The sequence below is a fragment of the Spinacia oleracea genome, chromosome 6 (assembly GCF_020520425.1).
Source record: "Spinacia oleracea cultivar Varoflay chromosome 6, BTI_SOV_V1, whole genome shotgun sequence".
Lineage (NCBI taxonomy): Eukaryota > Viridiplantae > Streptophyta > Magnoliopsida > Caryophyllales > Amaranthaceae > Spinacia > Spinacia oleracea.
The window spans coordinates 9,430,118-9,444,387 of NC_079492.1; the positions used below are offsets into that span (position 1 = coordinate 9,430,118).

Sequence of the window (14,270 nt, forward strand, 5' to 3'; positions counted from 1 at the left end):
GTGATGGAAATGGTGATTTGAAGATTGGACTTGAAACAAAGGTGAGATACATTGTACTTGGATGGACAACAAGAAGTCACTTGCTTAACTTTGAAGCTTTTTTACCTATTGATGAGAATGGGAAGTTATCATTAGGTGATGAGGGTATAAAGCTTGAGCCTATGAAACATAAACAATAGGCGCGCGAACAGATTGGATAAGACGGATATCCTGATGCGCTGATTAAGTGTCTACTTGCTATATGCTGGGTCATAGATGTGATGGTTGTAAACCTATAGCTACAATATAAGAGGATTTTTTTTAAGAAGTTGTGAGACCGAGGGTAAATTTTGTCCCTTTTCGTTAGAGTAGAAACTCTCGACACCCTTGGCAAAATGAAAAGGGTTTGTATGAGGAGAAATTTATTATAAACTAAATATATTCCCTATATTCGTTATTTTATCAATCTTCTAATTTTAATATTTGATATGACAAGAATATGTCGAATAAAATGTGATTCGATGAGCTTAGTTTTTCTATATTCTAATGTGTGAAGATTTAATTGAGGGTTCATTGAAGTTTTTGATACATGATTTGGAAGTGGCAACAAGTGCTTTTCGTTTATAGGGAAGGAAAAGACTAGAAAATGTTATGGAAGTTAATGGTAGATCTTGAACAATTTTACGAGAACACCAGTAAAAAAATTGAGCAATATAATGTGTTTAAGGAGTACAAAGCATGGATATGCCATCTAACTATCATATCCATACTTTAGAGTCCAGACACCAACACTCCTATATACGTGCTAGACATGCGGAAAATCGTATTCTATCTTAAAACGATTTGTTTTACTGTCAAATATGCCACACCAGATATCTTGGTGTGCTGATCAAATGTTTACTTACTATCTGCTAGGTCATAGATGTGATGGTTGTAAACCTCTACAATATAGATTTTTTTCTAAGAAATTGTGTGACCGAGGGTAATTTTGTCCCTTTTAGTTAGAGTAGAAACTCTCGACACCCTTGGCAAAATGAAAAGGTTTGTATGAGGAGAAACTTATTGTAAACTAATTATATTCCCTATATTCGTAATTTTATCAATCTTTTAATTTTAATATTTGACATGAAAAGAATATGTCGAATAAAATGTAGTAATTCAATGGTGATGAAAATTAACTTTTAGCTTAGTATTTTTCTATATTCTAATGTGCGGAGATTTAATTGAGGTTCATGAACTTTTTCCATACATAATTGGGAAGTGGCAACAAGTGCTTTTTGTTCTTTGGGAGGAAAAAGACTAGAAAATGTTTTTAAAGTTAATGGTAGGTAGATCTTGAACAATTTTACGAGGACACCAGTAAAAAAATTGAGCAATATAATGTGTTTTAAGAGTACAAAGCATGAATACACCATCTAACTATCATATCCATACTTTAGAGTCCGACACCAACACACCTATTTACGTGCCAGACAGGCAAAAAAAACTGTATTCTACCTTAAGACGATTTGTTTCACCGTCGAACATGGCACACCAACATTTTTCCGGTTTAATACAACTATATTATTTATGATTTTCGATTGGCGTTTTACCGTGTTTGTATCGTGTCCGTATTTGATCTTGTGTATCCTAGGTTTCAAAGCACAATAAAATGCTTTTCCCTTCACCAATGCACAATAGAATAACCAATGCAAGAAGAAAAGCACAAATTTCCTGTTAATCTGAGAAACTTCATCACTATTACAAACCAAAAGGTTTACCATTTTTGTTATGATAATATTCCTTAACTCACTTTTTATCAAATCATTGCCTCCTTCAACAATTATACTTTCACACAGTAACTTAGAAGCTAGCTAGCTTGACTTCATTATAAAATAGAACTAATTAACTACCATTTGTTTATCCTTCTTAACCCTTAAGTCTGTCTGTCAGAAGCCTATGTATCAGTAAAAAAAAAATGAGAGTATCAAAAAAGTTCATTGTTTGGTTTCTGATAAGTTTATTCTTCTTAGGTCTCTTTGCATTAGTTCTATGGCTAGATCTGCGCCGCCAATCTCCTTCCTTCACCATTGCTGACATTTCTGTACCAATATCAAACAAAAACTTACAACACCCTAAAATATATTTATCCCTCGAAACCAAAAACCCGAACAATGTTTACAGCATCACAGATGACTACACTGTTGTGACAGTTAGTTATGCTAAACATATTCTGGGAAAAACTGATATAGTAATCGGTCATCAACTTAAAAACAAAGAAACTCCGGTATCGTTTCAGGTGGAAGCTGATGTTAATCAGTGGAGAGGTCTAGTAAAGGCGATATCAAACTCGTCAGGAAAATCAATAGTAATGTTGAAGGTTGAGATTAAGACGGGGATTAGATATCATAATCTGGGTCATACCAGTAAGCAACATGAGCTCAAGTTTGAAGGGGAGATCAAAATTGGTTCAGATGGGAAGATTTTAGGGAAGAAGAAGAAGAAGGTTAAGCTCTGCAAAGGCTCATGCAAAAAGGTTGAAGCATCCTACCAAGAAGAAAGTACAGAAAGATACTCTGTATTAACCTGATAACCTCATGCTGTCATAAAGTCATGCATGTTAATAAGTACCAAGTATTATTTTAGCAGATAAGTTAGCTTACATCAATATTTTTTCGTAGCAGAGAAATCGCTGTATTGACATATTGAACTATCCTTGTGTTATTACAGAGTAACAGTTAATCTCACAAACAGGTATCGACTACAGTTTACAGTCAGTTAATCTCACAAACAGGTATCGACTACAGTTTACAGTCAGTTAATCTCACAAACAGATATCAACTACAGTTTACAGTTCAAGTAAAGAACATAAATTAACTGCCATTGAAAATCTTCCCAACTGAGTACAGTGTTACTAATTTCTCTTCTGCAACAACTGAACAATAAAAGAAACAAGCAATTACAGCAGTCTGCAACTCTGAACCTAGAAACGACACTGCAGTACAAGAAACTGGCTAGAGTTGTGGGCTGAATGCTTCTCTAATCAGGAAGTTGCATGCTAAAATACTCTTGCAGGAATATTTAGTTCTAAATCATATATGGGGAAGGGAATTCATCAACAGCCAAAATTGCATTAGCCAATACTGTCTTGAAATCAAAAGCCAAAATTTGCAACAGAGGCGATGTTCACAACCAAAACTCGTAATCTTTCTCTACATACTTCATGGCTTCACCCACAAGCTCACAATAACCAGATATTTTTTATTTAGGCAGTACTTTAGTAGAGCTCTTTAGAGAGTTTAGACCAAGAAGACAGGTTTACATAATATAAACAGAAACCAGCTATTATCTCAAGAGCTCCTTTTATTTTTCTTACAGTTCCAACACGAGTAGCCACTTGTTTTAAGCCAATACTGGACTGGGATTTGTACAGTATTCTCAGTCCCAGTTTGAAGCACTTTCACTCTAATCATAGCTAATGGCAACTAGCTACTGCATATCAACATTCAACCAGTGCAATAACGAATGATGCACAATTTGGTTACACTATTAAGAAACTTCACTTAAAAGGCGTAAAGCAAACCTAATGTAACTGTTTCAAAAGTGTACTGAAACTGTTACAGAAATACTATACTTCGGTATCTAGCACCAAAAGTTTCAAATGAAGTCAAACCAAGTAAAAGAGAAAACAATGTAGTCTTTAATTCTTTATACAAAACTCTTGTTGGGAAAGTAAGAAACTACTCCCCCTGTTTTGTACTTCGTATTTTTTAAAAAGAAAAAAAGTGGTTTCATTTATATTTTTCATATTTTCCAATACACAATTTTGATTAATACTATAATTTCCTTTACTCCGTATTATCGACTAGTGAAATATAAACAACACAACATATGTTTTGAAAACATATAATGACACAAATCCAATAAAATTTTACATAATACTCGAGAGACGTGATTGTGAAAAAGTAAAAAAAAAAGTGTGTGAATAGTGAAAAAATCAAAGTGATATTACTTCAAAAAAAAAAACCCCGAGAGACTATAATTTTTCAGCCAAAACAAAGTTAATACCATTATGATTCATTTGAGGAATGCTTCGAAAATAAATCATCCAAATTCCAATTTGTGATGTCCTGTCATTTTCCCTCCTAGAAATGAACAATCTAATTAACCATGCAGGAAGAAAAGCACAAGGTTCCTGTTAAGTTGAGAAACTTCATCTTTTGTTACAACACAGGCCAACAAGCTCTTGTTTTTCTTTTCTTTTTTCTCTTTTTTTTTCTTTTTTTTCTCTTTTTTTTTCTTTTTTTTCTCTTTTTTTTTCTTTCTTTTCGAACTCCCTTTTCATCAATTGATTTACACTATTATAAACTAGAATAATCATTTATTTAATTGTCCATAAAGTCATAAACACACAAAAATGACTGTTCCCAGAAGCTTTAAATGGTGTGTTTTCATAACTTTAGTCCTTCTGGGTATAATAGTACTAGCACTCTGGCTAGATTTGCGCCACCAAACGCCTTCAGTCACCATCGATACCTTTTCCCTTCCAACATCAACTAACAGTAAGCAACACCCTGATATGTATATAGGCCTCAGCATAAAAAACCCGAACAAAGTTTACAGCATCATCTATGATTATTGTGCATTTACTGTTAATTACAGTGAAGATGCTTTGGACAGACACATGATCTTGTCCAACCTGGGTTTCAGCAACCTAAAGACAAAACAACCCAGGTATCCGATCATGTCGAAGCGGATGTTCCTCAATGGGAAGCCTTTCTAAAGGCGACATCAAACTCATCAGAAGTGATGTTGAAGGTTGAACTTAAGACAGGTATCCGATATCAAAATCTGGGTCATACCAGTAAGAAATATAATCTAAAGTTTCATGGTCGGTTTAATGTTGGACCAGATGGAAAGATATCAGGGAAAAAGAAGGTAAAGCTACAGAAAGAGTAATGCTAAGCAGTATCTCCGAATCATCCTATGTATGAGAAATGTTTTGTAAAATTGTATTATCCTCAATATATTAACTTCTAATTTAGCAAAGACAAGTAATCAAAGTTCATAATAACAGGGAGAACATAGTAGATATTATTAAAAATTATTCAGAAAAACCGCTTTATATAGCAGACATGTTACATGTATTGATGTATAAATCCAGTTTACACCTCATTGAAGTAAGCAATTTACTTCTGAAAGCCTGTAAATAAGCTTTTCAATTGAAAAGCCTCCAGATTTAGATCAATACATAATATTCAACATATTCGTGATTTCACTGCTATAAAAAAATAAAAAAGAACACTGTACCTCTGAAGTCTGAACCCACAATGAGGAAAATAGATTACTCAGTCAGTCTGTCTTTAAGAACAGCCCATTCTCCGAAGAACAAGAAACTGGGTCATATTGTAGACTGCATGCTGCTTCCTTCAGGAGTTTCAGAAGCTGCATCTTAAAACCCTCTCAAACGAATATTAGTTCCATATCTCAAAACGGGCAACAGAAATCATCAACAGCCGAAAAATGGCATCAGCCAATTTCATCTCGAAAGCAACAATTGCATCATACGGAGTGTTCATAATAAATAGAACTCTTAATCTCCCATAGCAGCTCCACCAAGCAAGGAGCTCACATTAACAGATATTCTTAACCATGATATCTATTTCAAGTTTCAACCAAAGAACACAGGCATCCATATTCGAAATAGCAGCTGTAATAATCTCAAGAGCTCTTTATGTCTTTCTTACAGTTCAAACTTTGAGCGGCCATTTGTCTGCGCCATTGTTGGACTGGAACCTGTAGATTATGTTTGTCTCAGTTGAAGCAATGCAAGTGGAAAATATTGTCTTTGACACATTCACTGTTAGTTCTAAGAAAACCAAAGAAACTTACAGCAGGAAAGCCACCATAATCTCCAGGCTCCTTGATGTCCTTTGTGACCAAGCTATTTGCGGCAAGGCGGACCTACGAAGATAAGTACCAGTTTAAATAGTAGACCTATAGGTTTACAACTGAAAAACTAGTTGCTAAGTCTGCTAACTGTAATAAAGAATCTAATAAGTTGATATAGAAATTGGATACAACAAATTAATAGATGTTCAACTCCCAGCTCGATGGCATTAAAAAGATGCCCTTCATGTAATTGTTTTCAAAGGTATCAAACCCCATGACGAAGTGTAAAAAAGGGTAATTCTAAACCTTACTTTGAGTAGACAGCTGACCACTATTTTATTTCTTCAGAGACTGGAATAAATATACATGTACCTTCGAAACGATAGAGACATGATCACGAACTGCAACTCTGCCACCGAATGTAACATAGTCACCAATCCTAAAAAAGAATAAAACAATATTCAGCGGTTTAGGATTCGCCTGAAAAAACTAAAATTGCTCTAGATGATAAGCGAGGTAGTGTAATATTATCCAAAATCAGAAGCAGTAATTGTTGGATATTAGAAACTTACGTCACTGAACCTGCAATTCCAACTTGTCCACACAGAATACAACTCTTTCCAATGATTACATTGTGTCCTACCTGAAAATAAAGACATTAAACATAAAATTTGCAGATCTTAAAGAGAAATGCTAAAATTCAGAAAGGGCAGAACAACCACCTGGACTAGATTATCTATCTTGGTGTAATCCCCTATTGTCGTGTCTCTCCAGCTGCATAAGAGTTGATATAAAATTTCAGTCAGATAATCACAATGAAGAACAATTAATACGGAAAAATAAACAAATGGAACCAATTCCATATTTGAAATTAAAAGCAACACTCACCTTCCCCTATCAACACATGAGTTTGCACCTATCTCCACGTGATTACCTATTCTTGCGTAAAGTGTCTAGAAAAGAGTAGAGCCGGAGTTAGTTTAGGTTGAGCAACATATATGATAAACAATGTTACACTGCAGATAGTAACTGTAGGCTAGGCTTCATTGCATCTTTTATCATGCAAATTGAAACACAGAAAATTGAAGTGACCCAAGAGGAAGTATCATGGACAATATCATAACATTCATAAGAATTAAAGTAATATGCACATTGCAGTCTAAATTCTACATGTAGATGACAATTGTCATATGCCAAAATGAATAGACAATTTCAAAAACAATTACAACAAAAAAGCGCCAGAAGACAATCATCAAATTTAAATTCTATAGTAAATTAGTAAGGGTCTAGTCTGAAAACTTTGGCTAACTCAACCTAATGAGCAAAATACTAAGATTTTCCCCCCTAAACATACCCTCTCAGAAGATTCTCACGTGATTCTTTGAGCATCACTGAAACAGTTAAGCCATAAGTGGTAGCAAAACTATGTCAGAACCTTTAGGAACACTATATGGGGGAGGGATAGAAGGAGGCCGCACAAGAGCAGACTACAACCGTTACTTTTACAAACAGAAAATCCAGCATAAAATAGGATAATAAGAATCCGTTTCATGATAGGTACACGAGGATTGTCTGCAAATTCTCAAATATAATATACATATATATGGTAATTAAAGATCACAAAAGGAGTATAGAATTCGTTGATATCAAGATATAAATAAAATGATGGAGATTTGGTTTAAGAAATACAACCTGAGGCTTTTTTGCCATGTTACCATGTTCATCTACGAAAAACCCAAATCCTGCGAAGTATAAAAACGACATCATACAAGGTCACTAGTCTTGCAGTAGCAGGAATGGGCAAGTGGGTTAGGGAAGACACACTTGCCTTGACAAAAGGCCAACAAACCCAGAAGAGCTTTACATCACTCTAGCCACAAATCAGATTCCATGTAGTAAGTTACTAAGCTATATAGTTCAATTTATATTTAATGACGTTCAAGAAACTATCAAATGTTTTAAGCATACGGAAAATCGAATTTACCATCTTGCCCAATGCATACTCCACTGTGAATAACACACAAATCGCCTACGGAGCAGTTACTCAATGCAACATTGTACCTGAAAAAAAGTTGGCAACTCGGTCACATACCAGTAGATGTAGACATATGATTTGGCAGTAAATGGAAGTATTACTCATATAAAACTGTAACTGTTCTTTAATTCTATCTTCCAAATATAAACAGAAAATGTAACTGTGAGCTAGGCGAAAGTACTCATAGGAGGAGGGGTAACTCTTGATTTTTTCTGTTTGAAACAAAAATAATGCTGTATAGACAGTTAGCCGAAGCAATAACATCATATTTCTAACCAAGATCAACCTTTATCAGTGTAAGCCTATAAGAATAACCTAAAATGTTCAATGAAATAAAGAAAGAACTTCAAGCACAAGTTTGACAGAATTTAAAAGTTTATTGGGAGGCTAAGGCAAACAGCGAGAATCCAACATAACATGAAAGAAAAAAAGGCACACGCCGCATACCCAAGTGTAGTAGAATGACCCACAGTGACACTAGGTCCAACCACAACCCCTGATCCAACATGAACATTTGCACCCAAAGTAGCTCTTGGGTGGACAACAGCACCAATCTCGACAACTGCTGTGGGATCGATACAAGCCGAGTTATGACACAAGCCACCGCCACTACTCCACTCCTGGAACCCTTGATGATTTACCATGCGATTGTCTAATCTTGAAACAAGGAGAATATGATACAAGTTACTGCCAAAATAACTACTATTTCATCATTCTCTTTACAGTCACCAAAGCCATTAACAATGCTCCCATTAAAATTAAGTCCCCTACTTCCATTTTTAACAAGTGCCACAATTACATAATTTTAGATGGTTGCTGTTAAATTTCATAGAATATGAAATGGGCCTGGTGGAAGAGTTCGGTCCACTTACAATGAAGAAAGAGGAGAGAAAACCCCTCACATGTGAGTGTCATTTGACTTTAGAGCAACCAGAAGGTATTATAGCTGTCATTGGGAATGGACATCCAATAAAGGTCCTAACTCCTAAGGTCCTTCAACCAGTGGCTTAGAATAATGCCCGGTTATGAAAGGTCCAACAAACCTGGACTATGCTGCCATGTTAAATTTCAGAGAATATGGCCCGGAAAACCCAATATGGAGGAGGAAAGTTTGGTCCACTTATAAGTCCAATGGAGTTTCCACACTAAAACCAATTAGTAATAGTGGGAGTAGCTCCTCAAGCTTATAAATTGGTATTCTCTCCTCTTTCTCCAATGTGTGACAAGTTTGCCATGCCACATGTGGGTAACATTGAGTTTCAACAGTTGCATATGTTTCTTTTTTTTTGGGTGGGTAAGCACCTCCAATGATAAGCTAATTGCTAAATTAGCTTGTGTTGAGTAATGAGGTTTTGATAATTGTAAACTAATGATGATTATCTATTTAACATGTGTGTCAAGATGCGCGCAGGATGAACAAGTTATGATTGAAACAAGAAACAAGTAACACGAGCAATGAGAAGTTATTGTTCACTAAAGTGAAGATGGCTACGTCATACATGTTGTTTATATGTAAATTAGCATTTACATTGGTAAACTTCATGTGGTAAGTACAGTGACAAAGGAAGAACGAAATGATACTTTATATGGTCCAGCAGGAACAACCAGAAAGAGATCAGAAACTGTTTATCAGAGTTCCTAGTTGTCTGACTGTTCCTGTTCCTAGTCACATGTACGACATGTACTTGTATGCGTTAATAGAGTTTAGGAGTGCATATAATACTTTCATATTTGCATCCTAATATGTTTGTTATACTGTAGGTAAGAGTCCATATTGGGATAAGTTGTTTATTAGACGTAGGATTTTGCATTAGTCTAGGTCTCTCATATTATCCTATCATAAGTACATATAGTTGTATGTGCTTAGGACTCTTCATATAGTTAGATATGCATTAGGAGTCTTCTAGGAATGCATATCATAGCTGGTGTCATTTATCATATATTATGATGTATTGTAGACGGTTTAGAAGTCTAAGAGTTTTAGTTTGCATAAGCATTTTAGGAAAGATTAAATGCTTAGAGTTTAAGCTTTCATAATTAGTATTATGCGTAATATAGGACTGTTTAGATTCACTGTATTTTAGGTATTTGAGTCACATAATATTTGCCATACATATTAAAGTTCTTATTAGGGTAGGAATATTATTTATGTATTAATATATTATATTCCATATTATCCTATGTGTATTTTAGTCAAGCAAATATTATAATATATGATTTATGCATATCTATCATACTTGACTCAATAGCTAACGTGGTTTATTATGCATGCAAAGAAATGATAAATGACGTGTGTAGGTAAGACTTTGAAGAAGACCCAAAGACTTACAGGAAGAACGAGGATTCAAGAGTTAGAGAATCCAAGAGAAGAGAAACTTGGACTCGAGGAGAATTAAGAGTACAAGTACAGAGAAAGAGAAGAGAAGAAAATCTAGTAGCATTAGTGTGCTTAATAGATTTGTTTTAGAAACTGAAAGTTCGGAGCTGGTGGAACAACGTACGTGGAACAGTGTCAATGACGAGGGTACTGGTCCTAGTCTGCACGTAGTATATAGGATTGCATGAGTATAGTATTTAGATCACGTTACCTTAGAGTTTGTGTCCTAATAGAAATCTAAACATAATAATACTAAGTCATGTACTAAGGAGTTTTAGTATAGTTAGGATTATGTGTTTGATAGTAATTAGGATTGCATTAGTTAATGGTTAAATAATGCTTATCTTATTTAAGAGTCATGATAGGAAAGGAGTGTCGTTTAGATAGAGTTTTCATTAATATATCTACTGCATAAAGAGTTATTATTCGATCATATGTTTGTTAGAGTCTTAGGATAAAAGTCTATCATGATAGAGTTCTATTAGGTCTAGGATTCCTAAATAAAAGATAAACATAAAATATATCTTCTAGGGTTAATAGGTAACATGCATCACTATATATACTGCATTCATAAGTCTAGGAAAAATTGTCTGACTTAGTGGTGTTACGTGCTTAAGTAAATCTACATTATAACCCACGTCAGTACCGTCAGTTCCTGTTCCACATACGTAGTTCCTGCTCCAGCAGAATTCCAGATTCTATTTGTTATTCTATCTTTTATACTTGAGAGTTGGGAAGGGGTTTGAGTGAACCTTGTAATTGAGAGAATCAGCTTGAGTCGAGCTGAAGAGTTGAGAGAGAAGATCTCTAGAGAGATCATTGAGAAGGAACGGTTGAGGGAATGTTCCTAAGGGAGTTGAGTTTAGGGAACTGTGATTTTCCTAATTAGTAAAAGGGTTTAAGTCCCTACGGGGCCGTGGTTTTTCCTCTCTATTAGGGTAGAGAGGTTTCCACGCTAAAATCTCTCTTGCAATCTCTTAATGTTTTTAATTCCGCGAAAAAGTAGATCCAACATCTACAAACACTAATTCACCCCCCCTCTTGTGTTGTTCATCTAAACTAACAGCTTGTCATGCCACATAAGATTTCAAGCTACTCCCCTTTCTAACTATTTTATACTCTAATGGTTAGCTATTATTAGAGTTTAAATGCTTTCCTATTATTGATGAGCTAACGTCAATATATATGATCAATTACATAGCTGTCTTGCGTGCCATTCTCCTACAATTATGGAGTTAGTTGACCAGCAAGATTTTAATGATGCTGCAATTATTCTAATTATGCTACAATTACGCTATCTTTACGTTAAAGAATATTAGGAGATATTGTCTAATTATATTACAGAATATTATATATTTTATCACACCCACACGGTCGACGCTGAGACTATCACGAAAATCATCAAAGAGTACGCGCGGAAGTCCTTTTGTGAAAATATCAGCGATTTGGTACAAGGATGGAACATGATGGACTCTTACTTCGCCCCATGCTACCTTCTCACGAACAAAGTGAATATCCAGTTCACATTGTCACAATAAACTAGTGTCGCCTTTTTAATGGGGACAATGAAGCTCTAGAAGAATATTTCTTATCCAACATGATTCAGAAACAATATTGGCAACACCTCTATACTCAGGAACGGGATAGAGTAGGTTAACGTTTAAATGACCATAAAATTAAGTTGTCCCCTGGGAACACACAATAGCCCGATGTGGACGTTCTGGTGTCCGGGAAACCACCCAATGCCCAATCTACATCTGTTTATGATACCAAGTTGCGAACATTTGACTTATAAATATGCAGGCCAAAATCAATAGACCCCCATACGTAGCGCAAATTCCGATTTAATGCAGCCATGCGCCGTATGATACTTGGCCGGATCGATGAACGGCTCATCTGCGGAAGCACTAAGCTTCTGTTTAGGAGTTTAGGAGTAGGGGACGGACTACAATTAGTCATGCCCGCCCGCATAATGATTTCTTCGGCGTATTGCTTCTGAGATAAGAATAAAGCAATGTGCATCACGAGTGACTACAACGCCTAGAAAATAACTAAGGGGGCCAAGATCTTTCATGGCGAATTAAACACCCAATAGTGTCATAATGGACTTACGAAGAACATCACGAGAAGCCGTAAGAATAATTTCATCAACATATAACAATAGATAAGCAATATCAGCACCTCGGCGGTAGATGAAAAGAGAGTGATCAGATTTGCAATGAGAGAAACCAAGAGTAGCCACAAAAATCGCTGGTGCCAAGGCCTAGGGGTCTGTTTCAGGCCATATAAAGATTAGATTTCTTCAATAAGCAGACATGATCCGGAAATTGAGGATCCCTAAACCCCATTGGTTGATGCATGTAAACTGTTTCATTGTGATTTCCGTGGAGAAATGTGTAATATTTTGTAGTATAATTGGTCAATATCTCCTAATATACTCTCATGTAAACATAGCGTAATTGTAGCATAATTAGAATAATTGTAGCATCATTGGTATCTTGTTGGTCAACTAACTCCATAATCGTAGGAGAATGGCATGCAAGATGCCAAGATAGCTGTGTAATTGATTGTATATATTGATGTCAGCTCAACAATAATAGGCAAGCATTTAAACTCTAATAGCTATTGCTTATTAGCTTGCTATTTATTTGATTGAGTTCTACTTATCAATCAGTTTTTCAAATTTTATATTATTTAAGTTTCCTAAACTTTATCTCAAGAAAATTTAGCTGACCCAAGCTAATTTCTTATTTCAACTCCAATGGTCAAACTAGTAGGTTGGAATATCTAAGAATTACAAACAAGTCTCTAGCTACCACCTTTGGAGCCACAAGGGCGGGGGCGGAATTAGGGGGGCTGGCGGGGGACATGGCCCCATGATATGTTCAAGTATTAAATATGTACTATAAAAGCACATATCTAGTATAGCTCAAGTGGTTATTTTCCTTAAAAATTGGAGGTGTAAGGAGGTACAAGGTTCGATTCTTAGCTACCTTAATTTTATATAAAAATTATATGTTAAAATCTGGCCCCCTATGTATAATTTCTGGTTCCGCCACTGCACAAGGGCATCAGGGCTATGATGTAGACGAGTTTGATCACACAACATAGGTAACATCCCGAGTCTCCTGACATGACTTTACTAATTAATCTAGTTGACAGAACTATATCATTATCCTGTTTCATAACATGCAGAGGCAAAACCCTTAACAACTTTTCTTTTAACCATGACCCACTATGATTCTTGCCAATGTTCATCAGAAAGTCTAACTCTAAGTTCACACGATCATACCTAACAAAAAAAAAGGCCGATATGGCGATATCTAAATTGCTACTGTACAACAACTTTCCAAAATCACAACTTTTTGGCGACTGAGGCATTTTCACAAACACTTGGAGTGCACCTTAAAATTGAAGTATGGTTTCAGTAAAAGGAAGTATCTGAGACAAAACATGAGTATCAAAGATCAGAATGAATTGAATTACCTGATTTAACAGCAGTTGATGCGAAAGAACGATACGAGCAAGTTGAGGAATGAAACGCACTGAAGTTACGAAACGTGATAATAAGCAAAGCGGAACTTTCTGGGTTCGCTGCTTTTCGAAAGATTTGAGACGCTAAAGTTTTGGAAAAGGAACAGTTGGTCATCAGCAATTTCAAGTTTCGTACGAGGTATGCCATGGATGTTCTTCAACCTTTCTCTCTGTGAAATTGTTTCTAAGATTGGACCACTTGACCAGTGACAAACGAATCATTTAAAACCTGACCCGTATGCTTGGTGGGTGAGACTGAGTTCTAAGTTCTGAGGTCCGACCCGTAGGTATACCGAGTTCAGGCATGGGTGTGTCGGGTTGTAATTTTCCAACCCAGCCCAACTAACGCAACACAGTCTTGCCACAACCTACCCGAAAGTTCGAAACTCTAACCCACTCAACTTGGCCCATATAACACATCGTCTAGATTTTCCATTTGCATGCTACTCCTTCCCTATCTTTTAGGAGTTACAT

The 14,270-nt window shown here is 35.7% G+C and overlaps 2 protein-coding genes across 3 annotated transcripts; one reads left to right on the plus strand and one right to left on the minus strand.

Moving 5' to 3' along the window:
- Nucleotides 1-1,898: 1,898 nt before the first annotated feature.
- On the plus strand, nucleotides 1,899-2,735 carry LOC130462460 (uncharacterized). Its single transcript, XM_056830694.1, has one exon. The coding sequence runs from the start codon at nucleotides 1,937-1,939 to the stop codon at nucleotides 2,546-2,548; it is 612 nt and encodes a 203-aa protein (XP_056686672.1). The 5' UTR covers nucleotides 1,899-1,936; the 3' UTR covers nucleotides 2,549-2,735.
- A 2,294-nt stretch (nucleotides 2,736-5,029) lies between these two features.
- Nucleotides 5,030-14,000, minus strand: LOC110776242 (probable UDP-3-O-acylglucosamine N-acyltransferase 2, mitochondrial). Of its 2 annotated transcripts, none has more exons than XM_021980793.2 (10): nucleotides 13,749-14,000; nucleotides 8,333-8,537; nucleotides 7,835-7,911; nucleotides 7,543-7,592; nucleotides 6,739-6,803; nucleotides 6,573-6,624; nucleotides 6,423-6,493; nucleotides 6,223-6,289; nucleotides 5,851-5,922; nucleotides 5,030-5,754 (listed from the first exon to the last, which is right to left on the minus strand). In XM_021980793.2, exons 1-10 carry the CDS (start codon nucleotides 13,942-13,944, stop codon nucleotides 5,680-5,682), a joined length of 930 nt encoding a protein of 309 aa, XP_021836485.1. In that variant the 5' UTR covers nucleotides 13,945-14,000; the 3' UTR covers nucleotides 5,030-5,679. The 2 variants fall into 2 exon arrangements, with proteins under 2 accessions (XP_021836485.1, XP_021836486.1); XM_021980794.2 differs by having other exon boundaries at nucleotides 8,333-8,542; nucleotides 13,749-13,886.
- Nucleotides 14,001-14,270: the final 270 nt, after the last annotated feature.

What these genes read in the sequence shown, in the direction of transcription:
- LOC130462460 (XM_056830694.1), top strand. Translation starts at nt 1,937, where the DNA reads ATGAGAGTATCAAAAAAGTTCATTGTTTGGTTTCTGATAAGTTTATTC.
- LOC110776242 (XM_021980793.2), bottom strand. Translation starts at nt 13,944, where the DNA reads ATGGCATACCTCGTACGAAACTTGAAATTGCTGATGACCAACTGTTCC. An exon ending in GGTCATTCTACTACACTTGG is followed by an intron (nt 7,912 to 8,332) that starts GTATGCGGCGTG and finishes ACTTTTTTTCAG; the next exon opens with GTACAATGTTGCATTGAGTA. An exon ending in ATGTCTCTATCGTTTCGAAG is followed by an intron (nt 5,923 to 6,222) that starts GTACATGTATAT and finishes TTATCTTCGTAG; the next exon opens with GTCCGCCTTGCCGCAAATAG.